A 15,939-nucleotide genomic window follows, 5' to 3' on the forward strand; every position below is an offset into this window, starting at 1 on the left:
CAACGACCACAATAATCAACCATCTAATCTTCTAAAGTCGTAACAATGGTGGCCACAACACCACCATCATCTAACCTTTTATCGTTGTACTAATCGAACCCACAACACCACCAACTCCCGTACCCACAACACCAGCCCCAACCCCAAACGCCTTGCCACTAGCCCCTAACCCACAAACTAACCCCGATCCAACCAAACCATTAAAAAAATAATTAAAACGAACAAATACCTTAAAAAGTAACAATGGCTTCAAATTTCACTTCAAATTTGGCTTAAATGGCCAAATTCGACTAGTTTTCATGGTCGAATTTGGCCTTAAGAACCTTAAATTTGTTTTCTGGCAACGGAGTCACCAAACCACCACAACCCACCAAGCAAAACCACCCCCTCCGACGAACAAACCACCGACGAATGAACCACGAAGACGACTATCGATGATGGTTGTGAAATTTGTGTTCTCTGAGAAAATGAGATTAAGGTTTTGGGCTTTGAGAAGAAAAAAAAAAAAGAGGAGAGAGAAGAAGAATTTTTTCTAAAAAAAAAAATTTGGCTGGCCGCACGGTGTGGCCAGCCACATATGAAACTTAGTGTTTAGTTATTAGGATGTATATTTGGTTTATTTTTTATGTTAGGATAGAATTAGTAGTTGCTTACAAATATGATTAAGTGATAAATTAAGGTTAGGATTCTTATCATAGGTTTAGGGGTTTAAACCAAATACAAAACTTCGACTTTTGTGCATCTTGTTGATCACAATTGACAAGAAACCCCCAATTCCTGCGAGAGTTGGGATTATCCTATTAATTTTCGTACTTTCATAAGTTCATACTAAATTTCAAAAATTCAATCTTATTATAGCTTGTAGTCCCTGTGAGTCTTGAGTGAGCCACATCAACTGAACTGAAAATAAAGCTAAATTAAAATTGAACTGAACTAATCAGATTTAAATTAAACCGACGAACTTAAATAAAATAATTTAAAATAATGCAAATTTCTATTATTTTTTTTTAATGTTATAATGAACTGAAATGAAAATCTGAAAAGTAATTCCAAAAGCACTGACCTAAGACCTACGCTAAGATGTGGTACCTCATTATGGCCTTATGGGCTCCAATGGGGCATAGTAAGGCTTTCTTGGGCCAAAACTACTTTAGAGTCTAGCAACTCAACTATAGACATGTCATTCACACACCTAGGTACCTTATACTGATTGATAGATGCTCCTCTTGATATTGCATAGTCCATCAACTCCTCAAATGTTCCATTCTTCACCACTCGAATCTCTAGTGGCCCGACTGACTTGTGTACAGCCCGACTTCGTCGATATACCGAGTTAAGGGCCTCCTCAATGGCTAAAGAGCACTGGCCCAATTCCTCATGATCTAGCTTAGTTGCGGTGTCATTAGTTAAAAGCTCCAAATAAATAACATAATGTCCCGGTAAAGATTTGACATTTGCATAGCTTGTGTACTCAACAACTCTTGCGTCAAAGGTTTTGAGTAGAGTTGATGCGCTCTCAATTGCATTTTGCAACTCGGATTCATCCGTATTATCTATGTCGATACTAAGTAGAACGTTCTTCCTTCTAACAAACTTAACTTGTGGAGTTGAGTTGTGAAATCCTGTCACGTGTAACACATCCCCCACTTTGTACCTATACATTTGAAAGTAATAAATATAGGAATGTTGTTAATAATGTTGAAAAAAAAACCTTAAAAAACACACATTGTTAATTTGTTACCCAAGAGTATTAAGATAAATTACCTATACAATCCTGATTGTGTGGTGACTACAATCTCATACTCTTTTCCAACCTCCACATTAGCCAACTCTACAATCGGATGAGTTGAGCTGTCGTCGAGTGGGATAAACTCAAAATACGTCGTGTTAGGCAGAATCGTGTAGGAGACCTCCGAGGGGACACACATTGGGTTCAAATTAGGTCCAAACAAACATTCTGAGGAAACGTACTTGTTACTTATCTTATGTAGCCCACCACTATAATAGTCCAACATAGGTATATATTGAGCCATTGCACCCGTCACAATCACATCCAAGTACTTTGTATTGGGCCAAATCCTCTTAATTATCCCTTCCCAATTCTCACCTTCATATACATAGTTTATGAACCGCCCAAGCTCCGGGTCGGGCCTCATGATCTTATCCATGCAGGCCCGTAGCCCCGAATGAGTGATCGTTGAGCTTAAAGTACCAGTGGTGATGTCGTGACAAAGGTTGAAAAAGTGGACTTGAAGGAAACGGATGGCACGAAGAAGGCCGGATGCAAAGATGGCTCCGATACATAGGACTTCATTGCGCTCATAAAAACCGCATAACATTTGGGTGTACATGGATTGGAAAGAATCGGGGCAGAGTATTGCCTCATTAGGGCTAGTATAATTGTTGGGTCGATTCCTGAAGTGGCTACTTTTGAAGAAGCTTGTTGTAAACGGACTAACCACTAGGCCTCCTAGAGTCTTTTTTTCTGTCTTGGTGAATAGAAAGTAGAGGCGCTTCCCTTTGCCTAGTTCTGGTATGCATCTGTTGATAAACAAATTTAACCAAATTACAATTAGGAAAATTTGTGAGGAAGGTCCTTTTAAGTAGACCTTTTTGTGATAAAGGTCATTTTATAAAAAAGGTGGCACAAAAGGTCCTTATATAATGTATGGGTTGTGAGGAGGGTGGTCTTTTGACTATTTTCCGACGTTGATTTTTTTTTCCGGCTAAAAAAGCCACGTGTAAAGCATGTGACTTATTAAGTTCCCTTTTTTCCCTATTTTCTCTCATTGTGGGGAGGATTAACCTTGAATTACTTTGAATAACCTTCAATTTTAATTTATGGGATTACAATTGAAGTTTTGGTGTTAATTGTTTCTAGAAAATAGGGTTTAATAGGGGAAAAAAAAGGGGAAAAGAGGAGGGAGAAAAAAAAAGAACTTAGATGTGACTTTTTTTGGGCGGAAAATAAAGAAGTCAACGCCGCAAAATGGTCAAAGGACCCTCCTCACAACCTAAACATGATAAGGACCTTTTATGCCACCTTTTTTTATAAAAGGGCCTTTGTCACAAAAAAGTCTACTTAAAAGGACTTTCCTCACAAATTTTCCTTACTATTATAGTTCCATTTTATTTGCAAGCTACAAAAGGGAAAGGTAACTATAAATATACTACATATGTCCTTTTTTAAAAAAAAGAAAATAAAAAAAATAAATTCTTACACTCGCACATTTAAAATTATTTACAATTTAACTTTGACAACATTTAGAATTATTTTTATGACATGTGGAACCTTATTAAATTCATATCAAAATAAATGTGACTCTGAGGTATCAATTTTTTTACTTGTGTTACCAAAAAATGAGATATAAACATATAAAATTTTACAAGTGGCGAAAAATTAGATTTAAACAACTTAATTAGAATAACAAAGATATTATTTGTTAGTATGGGTTTATTTGTACTTAATATATAGGTGTAATAATAAAAATTTTATCACTCCGTAAATATATATAGTATTAAAGATTTCCAACTAGAGGCAATTCTCTCTCTAAAACGAGAGCTCCTCTCACTAAAAGTGAGTTCTCCCTAGCAAAACTAGGGTTCATTCTTCAGGATTGTCTATCTGATTTGTAGATCTCTCCTGTTTTTCTTAAGATTTTCTTCAGTTCTACTCCCTTCTATCAATATAGGCAGCAAGGAGGTCCCTTCTGCTGGTGGGTTGCTTATGTCTTTGGTTAATTAGCTCTTTTGGTGCATTCAAGGAAGTCTTATTATTTTGCTACTGCTATCATTCTCGGTTCTACAAAAAGAAATTCTCCTTTCTCAATATATTTCTTGTTTACCGCAATACGGCTATCCATATTTCCCTGGCAGCTGCATGCAACCAATACTAATTGAGCATTAATTGTCTTCTTTGCTCATTGGTGGAGCTGAGTTTAGCTAGAGGCGGCTAGTTAAACCTGGAGTCTTAATCACTACAGAAACTGCTCCCCACGCTGGTGATTTTTCGCCTTCCAAGGCTGTTAGGTGGATTATAAATTAAGGCTCACTGCTAATCAGATTCAAACTTCAACTTACTCTTATTACTCTTTCTTTCTTCTTCTTCTTCTCTGTATCACTGCACCTCTGTTTTATTCTAATTGTACTCTTTCTTCTTAGTCATGTGCTACCAAACAAACTCACCAAACTCTCATAATGAGCAACAAACACATCACCCAAATGCTCATTATGAGCTGAATGATTTAGACTTGCGTGGGGGACCACTAATCCCACCACCACCAAATTTCAACCTGAATAACAGCAACATAAATTATAATTCTTGTGTGATTGGAGTCTTTGTTGGACCTTTTCCCCCTTCACGTGTGCTAGTCCAACTCACTGTGAATGCTAGATGGATAAGGAGGGGGGAGATCCGGGTAGATCTGGAATCTACTTCTTGTTTGAATGTAACAAACAAGATCTAGAAGGAATATTGCGAGTCAGTACTACAATTATAGATGGAAGAATTATCAAATTCAGAGGCTATCAATCTGATATGGTGCCTCAACACATCAATTTCTCTCTGTCTAGCCTATGGGTTAGAGCATATGGGCTTCCTCTAGCCTATCTAACTACGGGATGGGCTCAACAAATCTTTAGACATGTGGGATATGTCGAGGAAATCGACCTAGATGGTGATAATCTACCCGTTCATGCCAAGCTAAGGGCAAGGGTTCTAATCGATCTGTCCATTCCCTTGATTCCAGGGTGCTTCATACCTTTGGAAGGGGATAGGGTGATATGGACGTATTTTAGATATGAAGGGTTATACAGGTTTTGTAAGATATGTGGATGTGCAGGGCATGCTACATCAAAATGTGAAACTCCTCCTATGATAGCAAGAAGAAGGGTGAGACGAAGAATTGATGAAGTCGAAGCGGATGGAGTACGGGTATTGTACGGACCTGCTGAATACCCCTTTTATACTAACTTTATTCGAGGTTTACCTGATAGATACAGGTTTCGAAACACTAATGTGGATCTGCTACACCACAACGACCCCGAAGACATGCCTTTTTATAGGCGAATCCCAAGGGAGGCACCTCGGTTTGAGGATGGTTATCCATTCGATCAGCCGGCCTTTTCATCAGAGAAAGATGAAAGTGAGCAGTTCTTTACAGGGGAAGAGGACTCATCGGAAGGTGGCTCGCATAATGAATCTGAAATTGTGGAAACATGGCAAGTCCAGATCGATCTAACTCTCTCACCTGGAAGAAGGTTGGGAATGGGAGATGACCCATATGCAGAGTTCACACAAAGCAGGGCAAATAAAAACTCGAGCAACTCTTCGCAAGACACTCAGAGGCGCTCTTTCTTTAGTCAACTCAGCCCAACTGCAACAGGGGCGGGTTTTAGGCCGTGGAGGCCCAATCCTAGGCGGGCCAACACATCGGGATTGGGCAATAGCACCTCCCCTGTTTTATCAAGGCCGAATTTCCCGGGTTCGACTTTTGAGACCGGGGAATCATCGGCTGCTCGGCAAAACAACCAACAAAGAGCAGGTCCGGGGACGCTCTTTCACACTCTTGGGATCTCTGGTTGGGTTAATGGGACGAACACCTTTAATGGAAACAGAGGTAGCACGGGTGGATACAGGATCGAAGCACCACCGCCGATAGATTTGCCGACTGAGGGGGGTCCAGAACCGCTAACAATGTCGACGGAAAGGAGGGAAGATGCGACTATGTCTGATGAGGAGTTTGCGTGCTTGATGGAAGCAGGAACTATTCTCACTCTGGGAATACGAAGTGCGCGAAGCAGAAGTGTGTTTGGTCCATTTCAGGGAGCAAGATCAGCAACTCCCCCTTTCTTGCGCCTGAATTCTGACGAGCTAGCAGGGCTACCAAACCTCCCACTTACCGAATTCGACCCTCCAAATACACCAGTTTCGCATTTGAGTTCTTTCAATTTTACAGATCTGTTCAATTTCGACGATAGTGCAAACACAAGGAAAAGAATTAAAGAAGCGACTAGGCACCTACAACATTCTTGCGACGGTGATTCAGTTCGGGAAAGCGAATCTGATTACACTTGGGTAGGAAGGAAATGGCTCAAACGCTTGCATCGATGGTCAGAAAAAGGGGGTTTCAATGTTTGGTTGAGGGATGAGAATGGGGGAAGAAGATTCACTTCCAAAGCCATCTCAGATCCGGATATGGCTAGAGAATTTGGAGTTGAAATTGATGGTGACATCGCAAGGAAGGGGAAACAGAAAAGGCAGGATGAGCGTTCTTCGTCTTCTTCAGGGTCTTTTAAAAGACAAAAAAGTGAAGAGGTTACTTCTGAGCTAAGGGTGATAGTTGATGATATGGACATCGATGTGCAAGGGACTATTCTAGAATCGACGAAGAGGATCTCGATGGGTGAGGTGGCTGTACCAGATCAGCCCCCGAACCAATCATGAGTGTGGTTGCTTGGAATTGTAGGGGGTTAAATGATCCACACACCCTTGCAATTCCTTATCTAGTGTGGTTATTTAGATCTAAGTCTCCTTTATTTATGTTTATTTCGGAAACTAAAATGGCCTTTGAAAATGCCGCTACTAAGTTAAACTTTTTGGGTGCTTCGTCAGTTTTTGGGTGGGATTCGGATGGTAGTAGCGGGGGGCTTTTAGTTCTAGGTTGGTCAAATGATGTAGTGGAGTGTTTGTATTCGGCTAAGAACTTCATCTTTTGTAAAATTTCTGAATCTAATGGAAATGCGAAGTATGTGATGTTTCTTTATGGCGAGCCTCAAGTAGAAAATAGAGCTTTAGTTTGGGAACAACTCCAATGGTTCCTAGATGAATACAAGAATGTTTTTGTTATTGGTGATTTCAACCAGGTTGAAAGTGGATCGGACAAGATAGGGGGAAGCCAATCAGTTAGAGGGATTAATGCCTTCCTTGATTGGAGGTTTAGTAGTAATGTCACTGAGGTGCCTTTTGTGGGGCCAAGATTCACATGGAGTAACAAAAGGGAGAGCGATGGGCTTATCCTTGAGAGACTTGATCGGGCTTACATCACGGAGAAGTGGTTCCAGCACTCACCAGAAGGTAGGGTATTCCATGAACCTATTGTCTGCTTGGACCACGCAGCCATCACTTATGTTTCTCATCCTCCTACTATGAATTCCAATAGGCCCTATCAAATTGAGAATTGGTGTCTTAACTTCCCTCAAGTTAAAGAAACAGCTATAAATATGTGGAAATTGGAAATCCGAGGTTCAAGTATGTTTAGGCTTTCTAGGAAGTTGAGGGCCTTAAGAACGGAACTCCAAAGTTGGTGTTTGGAAAACAGAAAAATTTGGGGTATTAACTGGAGGAAGATCACAAATGACATCAACAGATCGGGGATAAATGTCAATTCAATCAGTGATGGGGAGGAATACATGAACCTCATCAACAACCTCGTTCCGGAATGCCAACTAAGCTTTGATTATTGGAAACAAAGAATGAAAGAAAATTGGATAAAACAGGGTGATTGTCCAACCCCTTTTATGTATAGGAGGGTTAAACAAAGGCAATTGCAAAAGGAGATTATCACCCTTAAAGATGGGAATGATAGATGGGTAGAAGGGCACGAGGAGGTGGAGGGAGTGATTCTACGCTCTATTAAGGAGGTTTATAATCCAACTATGCCCGATAATCATGAGGAGAATATTGATCTCCTACTACGACAACTAGACATTCCGGAGTTTTGTGCTGGGGACAGAGAATGGTTAGATCGGCCCTTCACAGAACAAGAAATTAAAAAGGCTATGTCTGGCATGCATCGCTCGAAGTCTCCAGGGCCGGATGGGTTTACTGCGGATTTTTTCCACACTTATTGGGAAGAGGTTGGCCATTTGGTTGTAGAAAGTGTACAACAGTTCCTGAGAACAGGTAATATGCTTAAGGAGTGGAATCAATCCCTCCTAGTTTTGATTCCAAAAGTTAAGGTTCCAGAATTGGCTAGTCAGTTCCGTCCGATCAGTTTGTGCAACACAGTGTACAAATGTATTTCCAAATGCTTGGTTAACAGGCTCAAGACCGTTCTTCCGAACATTATTTCTGAGAATCAACATGCTTTTATTCCAGGTAGATATATGGAGGATAATATCCTCTTGAGTCATGAGTTAATGCATCTGATTAACTCAAAGAAAGGGTCCAACTTCACAGGGGTAAAGATAGACATGTCTAAGGCGTATGATAGGGTTGATTGGCTGTTTCTGACTAAAGTTCTGCGGGCTTATGGTTTTTCGGGGCACTGGATCAAGATGATATCTCAGTGTATCTCGAAGGTTAGTTTTAAAGCAGTCATCAACAGGAGAACTATTGATCACTTCAGCCCGCAATGCGGGATTAGGCAAGGGGACCCCCTTTCCCCCTACCTTTTCCTTTTCTGCATGGACATTCTCTCAAGAATGCTGACATTAGCAGAAGACATTAAACAATTCAAAGGCTTGAAGATCTCGCGTCGCTCACCGTCTATATCTCACTTATTTTTCGCAGATGACGCTATGATTTTCTTCAAAGCTACAGAGGATTCTTGCCAGTGCATTGGTGACATTCTTCACAGGTTCGGCAAAGCTTCAGGTCAAAGCTGAATCTTCAAAAGTCCTTTGTGAAATTCTCCCCAGGAGTTGCTGAAAGTACAAAACTTGGTCTAAAAAGGATACTGTCGATGACCGAGACTCAAAATATGGGAATCCATCTAGGGGTTCCAATTGATATACAGGGGAAGAAGAGTGTTTCCTTTCAGTACCTGGTGGATAAGGTTTCTGAAAAAATCATTTCGTGGGCTTCACTACACTTGAGTCAACCGGCAAAGCTTGTCCTCATCAACACTGTGTTAGTAAGCATCTCAGCTCATGTCATGAAATGTCTTAAACTGCCACAGAGTATAGCAAGCAAGATTGACTCTCTCATCGCTAGGTTCTGGTGGTCTAACAGTGGTAACAAAGGGATACACTGGGTAAGCAGATCGATTATTCAGCTTCCAAAAAGCATGGGAGGATTAGGTATTAGAGGATCCACAGGCCTTAATAATTCTCTTCTCTTCAAACAAGCCACCCGGATGCACCTCAACCCTCAATTATTAATCTCAAGAATCTATAGAGGGTGTCAGCCTTGTGGCTTGTGTAATATGGCAAGGTCATATGAAAGGAAAGGTAACCCCTCTTGGGGAAGGGTTAGCTTGGGGAGAGTTATTGAGGTTTTAAAAAAAGGATTTGCATGGAAGGTTGGGAATGGAGAAAAGATCATTGCAATTAGTATGCCTTGGGCAAGAGGGGAGATTCCAGCAGTTAACTCAAGACAAATGTTGAGAGATGCTATGAGCTGGAAGGTTAGTGATTTTATTGATGCTCAATCTTCAACTTGGAAAGCGGGGAAAGTTAGGGAATGTTTTGAATGGGGAAGTGCAAAATCCATCCTATCAATGGAACTTCCAACGGGACCAAATGATGATTACATTTACTGGAAGCATCATCCCTCGGGTAACTATACGGTGAAAACAGGTTACTACTTATGCTCTTCAGAGCCCGAAGCTGACAGAGTTTACCTCAACATGAATGAACAGAAGTTCGTTAAGCTCATTTGGAGATTAAAGACCCAACCTAAATGGAAAATTTTCATGTGGAGATTGTTCCATGATGTTATGGCGGTCAAGGACAACTTAGCAAAAAGGGGGATTCACATGGATGAGGTTTGTGACTATTGTGGAGAGGAAATTGAAGACATCCAACATATATTTCGTATGTGTTTTCTAGCAAAAGAGGTCTGGGGGAATGGACCCTTGACTATTTGCTCTGATCTGCCTGGGTTTGACTCGATGAGAGTTTGGATCCAGCATTATATCCTGCTTTTCTATAGCGAGGATGGTATACATGGTGATCGTATTCCAAAGTTCTTAGCTACCTTGTGGGGACTTTGGAAAGCTAGGAATGAAGAAGTCTTCAGAAATGTGAGAAGAAACCCAAGTCTAGTCACAGCTCTGATTAACAGAACACTTCAGGAACATGGGGTCTTTACCATGGGGACAGTAAGAGACACTCCTTCGGAAACAGGAAATGGATCGGATTCGTGTGCCCCTCCAGGGTTCTTCTGTGTCCAACTCGGGATTGATAAGTCTGGATTTGCTAGGTTCAAAGTGGAGGTGGACGGCGCATGGGAAAAGAAGACTTCAGTTTCGGATATTGGGTGGGCTGCTATAATCGGGTCTGGCCCGAATGTTATTCACAAAGGAGGTAAACATGGGACGGCAGCCTCGGCCTTACATTGTGAGGCTTGGGCTTGCTTGGAAGCTCTGATATGGGCTAGAGACAGAGGAGAACAAGAGGTTATGATCCTTTCAGATGCTACCGGCCTCATCAACAACCTTCAAGGTAACCTAGGTAAAGACATCTCAATTGCTTGGACAATCAAAGCTATCAAGGATACAGGGAAGGCTTTCCAGAGATGTGCAATTATTAAGGTTAACAGAGACCAAGTTCAAAGGGCTCATGACATTGCAAAACAATGTCGGATCACTAGATCGGATTTTATGTGTAATACCTAGTTTTTGCTTTTTCTTTCGCTCTTGTCAAAAAAAAAATATATATATATAGTATTATATTAAATCCCAATTTTGAGTAATGGCGATTATAAGAGATCGACTTACTCATTCATGAATGACATGTATTGGCTGTGAAGCAGCGTCCTCGAATCCTTATCCTCAGCAGTTGTTGGAATCAATTTTGCTTTTCCTGCTGAAGTTCCCGAGCTGCAATAATCTCGATTTAGAAAATGATAAATACGAAGTACATCCCTAAAGGGTTGTTGATAAGGTCATAAGTGTAATTGTGTAAAGGGTAATGATGTTAGCAATATTGGTATCCTGTGATTTATTCCATTTCCTTGATTTACATAATTTGGTTAATTATCAAAGATTTTTCTAACTATTGTCTAATGTACCTAGATATATACTTTGAGTATCTAGTCATAGCCTAATGCTTACATATGTAATATAAATACTCTTGTATACTCTTCAAGTCTTCAATTTATTTAATCTTTCCAACATTCTCTTTCTCTTAACTCTATCAATAAGGAGGTAACAATGGAAATATCAAGCATAATCAAGTAATCCGATCAATCCTTGGTGTCTTTTGTTTACTTTGTTAGCACCTAATAATATGGATTGCTACTTCGTAATGCTACTTAGCTATGAAGTTTATATAACTCCCTTTTCTTTTTATTTAAGTGCCCCAATTTAACGGGGCATACAGGTGATAGTGGACCAACTCAACCAAAAGTTTAAGTTGATGGTTGAGGCCCAAGAATATGTTTTATACTCTATCACTCCCCTCACATGAAAGACCCTTTGGGCTTGAAATATGGATGCAACACAGGCCCACCCATACCTGGTGCAATTTAATTCCACTTTGAAGGAGGGGTGGATGAGATTCGAACCCGTGACCTTTGTGTCACGTTGGCTCTTGATACCATGATAGTGGACCAACTCAACTAAAAGCTTAAGCTGATGGTTGAGACCCAGGAATATGTTTTATACTCTATCACGCCCCCTTACACGAGAGCCCGTTTGGACTAGAAGTGTGGATGCAGCATGGGTCTCCCTCATACCCAGCGCTTAATATTCCACTTGAAAGTGGGGGTGGATGAGATTCGAACCCGTGACCTTTGTGTCACGTTGGCTCTGATACCATGATAGTGGACCAACTCAACCAAAAGCTTAAGCTGATGGTTGAGACCCAGGAATATGTTTTATACTCTATCAACAGGTAAATTGAACACATTATCAATTAGCATAGTTTATAGAAAGTTGATATTAGGAAAGAATACAAAGTCAAACGTCGAACATAAAATTACTAACAATATAAAATTATTTGTGACATGTTAAAGGTAAAAGTTTAACATGTTTAAAGTTTTATCAATAATTTTAAAAGAAAAACTGATTCATCGTCCAAAACCTTTTCTAATTTTGGACCAGATCGAAATATTTTTTTGTAGAGTTTTTCGATGGTCTAGTCTGATCCAGTCTATTTTCTCGATCCTAACCGTTTATGAACACTCTAGTGGACAATGGTTCTTTGCACATTTAAGATATACAAAGTAAATCTAAAAATCGACCTAGGTATGTAAAAGATTAAAAATAGCAATAGAAAATCACCTAATGAAAAATTCAGTAATTGGTTGCGCGCAAAGAATTGGTGAGGAATCCCCATTAGCAATACGTTGGATATCCGGCTGAATATCCTCATACGTCACCACCGGAACCTTGTTCTTAAATGTCTCAAGATCAACACACCCATTCAACCCATGTCGTTTTAAGATAAACACCGCCACATCTTTATCTCTATTCGCCGTTGTCATGTAAGATATATATATAAGAGATCTAGAGTGCAATAGTAAGCTTGTGGTAGTAGCTTAATATAGGAGCTCTTGTTTGCATTGAAGTGATAATAGATTAATAGTTAATGGCAAAAGAACGGCATGGTCACGTTAGAAGTTACGTAGATAATGCTCCACTTATGTATAAACAATAATGCATTTATGATTAATGGTTGTTGATTAACCTTAGTTGACTAAATTGTTGTTGTTCAATGTGATGTGGGCTGGTTATTATATTGAGATTATTCTAGGGACTTCTTTCTAGTTATTTGAATTTTTTGTTACATTTTTAGGCTTTTACGTGGTTATTAAGCTTTGAAATACGAAATATTCTTTGAAAGTAGGTAAATATTTTGAAAAATAAGAATACTTACAGTATTATTTTGAGAGTATGTAAATGTTTTGGTACTTTGTATGAATGTATAATGGGTGCATGGCTATATCTAGCAAGCACAATTTATTCATTTGGCTTAAATGAGCAAATTTTAGAAACATAAAAATATACATTTGCTCATTTCTAATTAAATGATTAAAAATATAAGGATTTTTTTTGTGAAGAACTACCTTATGCAAGTCAATTTTTGTGAAAAACTACCTCATTAAATAAATGTTGTAAGAAACTACCTTTTAAACAGTAAAAGTTGTAAGAAATTACCTTATAAAACAATTAATGTTGTAAAAAGCTACATTCTGTCGAATTATTCAATTGAATAAGTGATGTTTAATGACCCATTTTCAAGTTTTTTTCTCCTTTTTCCACCCAATTTCTACATAAGCCCCTTTATAACCCTTACTTATTCTCCTTTTCTTTCATTGTTAAATTAAGCACATTGTAGCAACTTACAACATTTAGTTTTTATAAAGTAGTTTCTTACAACAAGTTTTATATAAGGTAGTTTTTCACAAAATTTGATGTATATATAAGGTACATTTTTACAAAAAGTCCATTAAAAATAATGTTTGTTTGAAAAGTCAAAAACTTTATGTTGGGTGAGTTTTTTTTTTAACATTGTTGTTGGGTGATATATATGGAAGTTTTAATGTTTATGCATGTCTGTAGTTTAAATAGATAGTAAACAAGGTGAAGAGTTTAATTATTAGATAAATTTGCACATATTTTAAATGTGCTTAGCTTCAAAAATAATGGCTCATTTTACAAATTAAGCAGTATTATCAAGTATCAACAATAATTGGATAGGCAATCAGGTGAATTATCAATCATGTATACTATTACACATATTGATGTCTTATTTAGAAAAGAACATTATTACTCCATACAAGAAAAAAAAAATATATGATTTGTAAATAAATAAATAATAAAAAAAAAAAGGTGCACACGCAAATATTTAAGAAGTTGACTGTAGGGCTACGGTAGCAGAAACACCATGTCACCATGCACGTAGTAGGATCGGAGTATTAGTTAGTGCCACCAAAAAGTTTCTTCAACTTCTTCACCTGTGTAGCATCCAACAAAGTCACCTTCTTAATTAGCTCGGTAGGAAGGTCATTTGCACCTAGAGAAGGAGAAGTGATTTCGAAGCCTGGACTCTGGCTGTTTAAGGTTACAAATGCAAGAGCTGGAGTTTTTCCGACATTAACTTGGAAATGAAGTAATGTAGGTGGAAGGATCATAATATCTCCCTTATGTAATGTTTTGTAGAATGCAGTGCCATTTGTGTCTATAAAACCAACAACTATTGTTCCCTCGGATACAAGGATAAGTTCTGACACTCTGTGTGAATGAATTGGGACGGCTCCACCAACACCAAAGTCTAGACGTCCCATGGAAAGGCCTAGACCATTCAAGGCTGGGAATGTTACATCTACAGCAAAAACGGAACTAAGATTGAAAAGCTCATTAGCTGTGTTAGTTATGTTACTTGGATTACGCAAACCAGAGAAAACAAAGTCATCTGCTGTAAGGCTAGCAGGATTTTTACAAGGGTATCCTGCTGGACCAACTGGATAATTGAAATCCGCAACACAATAATCAACGACTAATGTCGCATAAGAGAAAGGAGCAAGAAGAGCAAAGAGGAAGATAACTTTGAGAGCATCCATGTTTGAAGGAAGTTAGAGATATAAGATAGAGTAGGAATGATAAGGGAATGAAGATATGTTTTGGTTGGTGTGTTAGTGTCTTTTACATTGTTCCTATTTATAGAATCTAACTGTACTACAACCTCGTAGAATTTTCATTGATCGTTGATTAAATTCTTAATGCATGGGATCATCGCTTACGTGGGAATAAAGATTAAAGTCCAATTAACATCTTTTGAGAACTTTATGAAACCATATATACATTATTTTCAAAGTTTAACCCCTAGATTTATTTACTTTCTTGCTTTTTCTTTTTGTTTAAAATTATTTGCTCAATATTTAATCCCTTTAAAGGATCAACTAATTAGCGGAAAGTGTAATGGAATTCTAAAACCAAAGGAAGCTTCTGTAAATTTACATACGAGGTGTCTAATTTGAAAACAAGCTACAGTAATAAACAGATTCTTTTGACCAATGATTTTTTGTATTTTTTTTTTTTTTGGTTGATATGGAGAAGACGACAAAACCAAAATTTTGCCACACAGCTTAACATTATCTTAGGCATTATTCACTTCACCTCAAAAATATAATATTTAGTAAAAATTAACTTCAATTCAGTAAAAGTAATTTTTCAGTCAAAATAATTTCAATTCAGTAAAAATAATCTCAGTTGAGTAATAGTTACTAACTATAAAGAAGAAATATAATAGAGAATCAATATAATTAATTTTATTTCAGCAAAAATAATTTCAAATCAATAAAACTAATTTCATTTCATTAAAAAACAAATTTAAGTTCATCAAAAATAATTACAGCACACTAAAAATAAGTTCAGTTTAACAAAAATAAGGTGAAGTGAATAGTGGTGCTAGGAATTATGTGATTTGTTGAGATTAATTAAGTAATGTTATTATTAAGTTCTACCGGCCTTTGCCTAATTAACTGAAGTAGAGATTTTTTTTATTATTATTAAATCTATTATCTCATTATATAAATGTATTAGGAAAATTTGTAAATTACCACCCAAAAAGAGGTCTGTTTTGAAATTACCACCCATTAAAACTTTTATTTTAAATAACCACCCATTAAATTAAAAAAACATTTCAGATTACCACCTTTTTTTGGAATTCCGGTGGAAAATCCGGTTGAGGGCCCCACATAACGGCTAAAAACGGCAAATTTGACTCCTCAATTTTTAAATGTTTATAAATTATCCAACATCAATTCACAACTTTTGCCCCAAATTTCATCCAAATTTCCTCAAATTGCAGCTGGTACATGTCTGAAATTTTGGAATTAGGGTTCCTGGGCAATAAAATTGGGGGTTTTCTACAATTTTGGAATTAGGGTTCTTGGGGCTTTAAAATTGGGGTTTTTTTTGCAATTAGGCTACATGTCTAAAATTGTAAAGGGTCCCCTGTAATTGCTCACCTCAAGCTTGCCGTTGACATCACCATTTGACAGGAGCTTCACCTACGCGCTTTTGGTCCCCAGAAAACACACCAAGATGG

The 15,939-nt window shown here is 38.1% G+C and overlaps 2 protein-coding genes across 2 annotated transcripts; both read right to left on the reverse strand.

Annotated features, from left to right (window-relative positions):
- Positions 1-1,029: 1,029 nt before the first annotated feature.
- Positions 1,030-12,370, reverse strand: LOC145610502 (putative indole-3-acetic acid-amido synthetase GH3.1). Its single transcript, XM_081665829.1, has 4 exons — positions 12,168-12,370; positions 10,662-10,763; positions 1,765-2,541; positions 1,030-1,654 (listed from the first exon to the last, which is right to left on the reverse strand). The coding sequence occupies exons 1-4, from the start codon at positions 12,368-12,370 to the stop codon at positions 1,102-1,104; spliced, it is 1,635 nt and encodes a 544-aa protein (XP_081521955.1). The 3' UTR covers positions 1,030-1,101.
- A 1,065-nt stretch (positions 12,371-13,435) lies between these two features.
- LOC145612251 (auxin-binding protein ABP19a-like) lies at positions 13,436-14,468 on the reverse strand. Its single transcript, XM_081667630.1, has one exon. The coding sequence runs from the start codon at positions 14,447-14,449 to the stop codon at positions 13,805-13,807; it is 645 nt and encodes a 214-aa protein (XP_081523756.1). The 5' UTR covers positions 14,450-14,468; the 3' UTR covers positions 13,436-13,804.
- Positions 14,469-15,939: the final 1,471 nt, after the last annotated feature.

This window comes from Chenopodium album, chromosome 24 (genome assembly GCF_948465745.1).
Source record: "Chenopodium album chromosome 24, dcCheAlbu1.1, whole genome shotgun sequence".
Classification (NCBI taxonomy): domain Eukaryota; kingdom Viridiplantae; phylum Streptophyta; class Magnoliopsida; order Caryophyllales; family Amaranthaceae; genus Chenopodium; species Chenopodium album.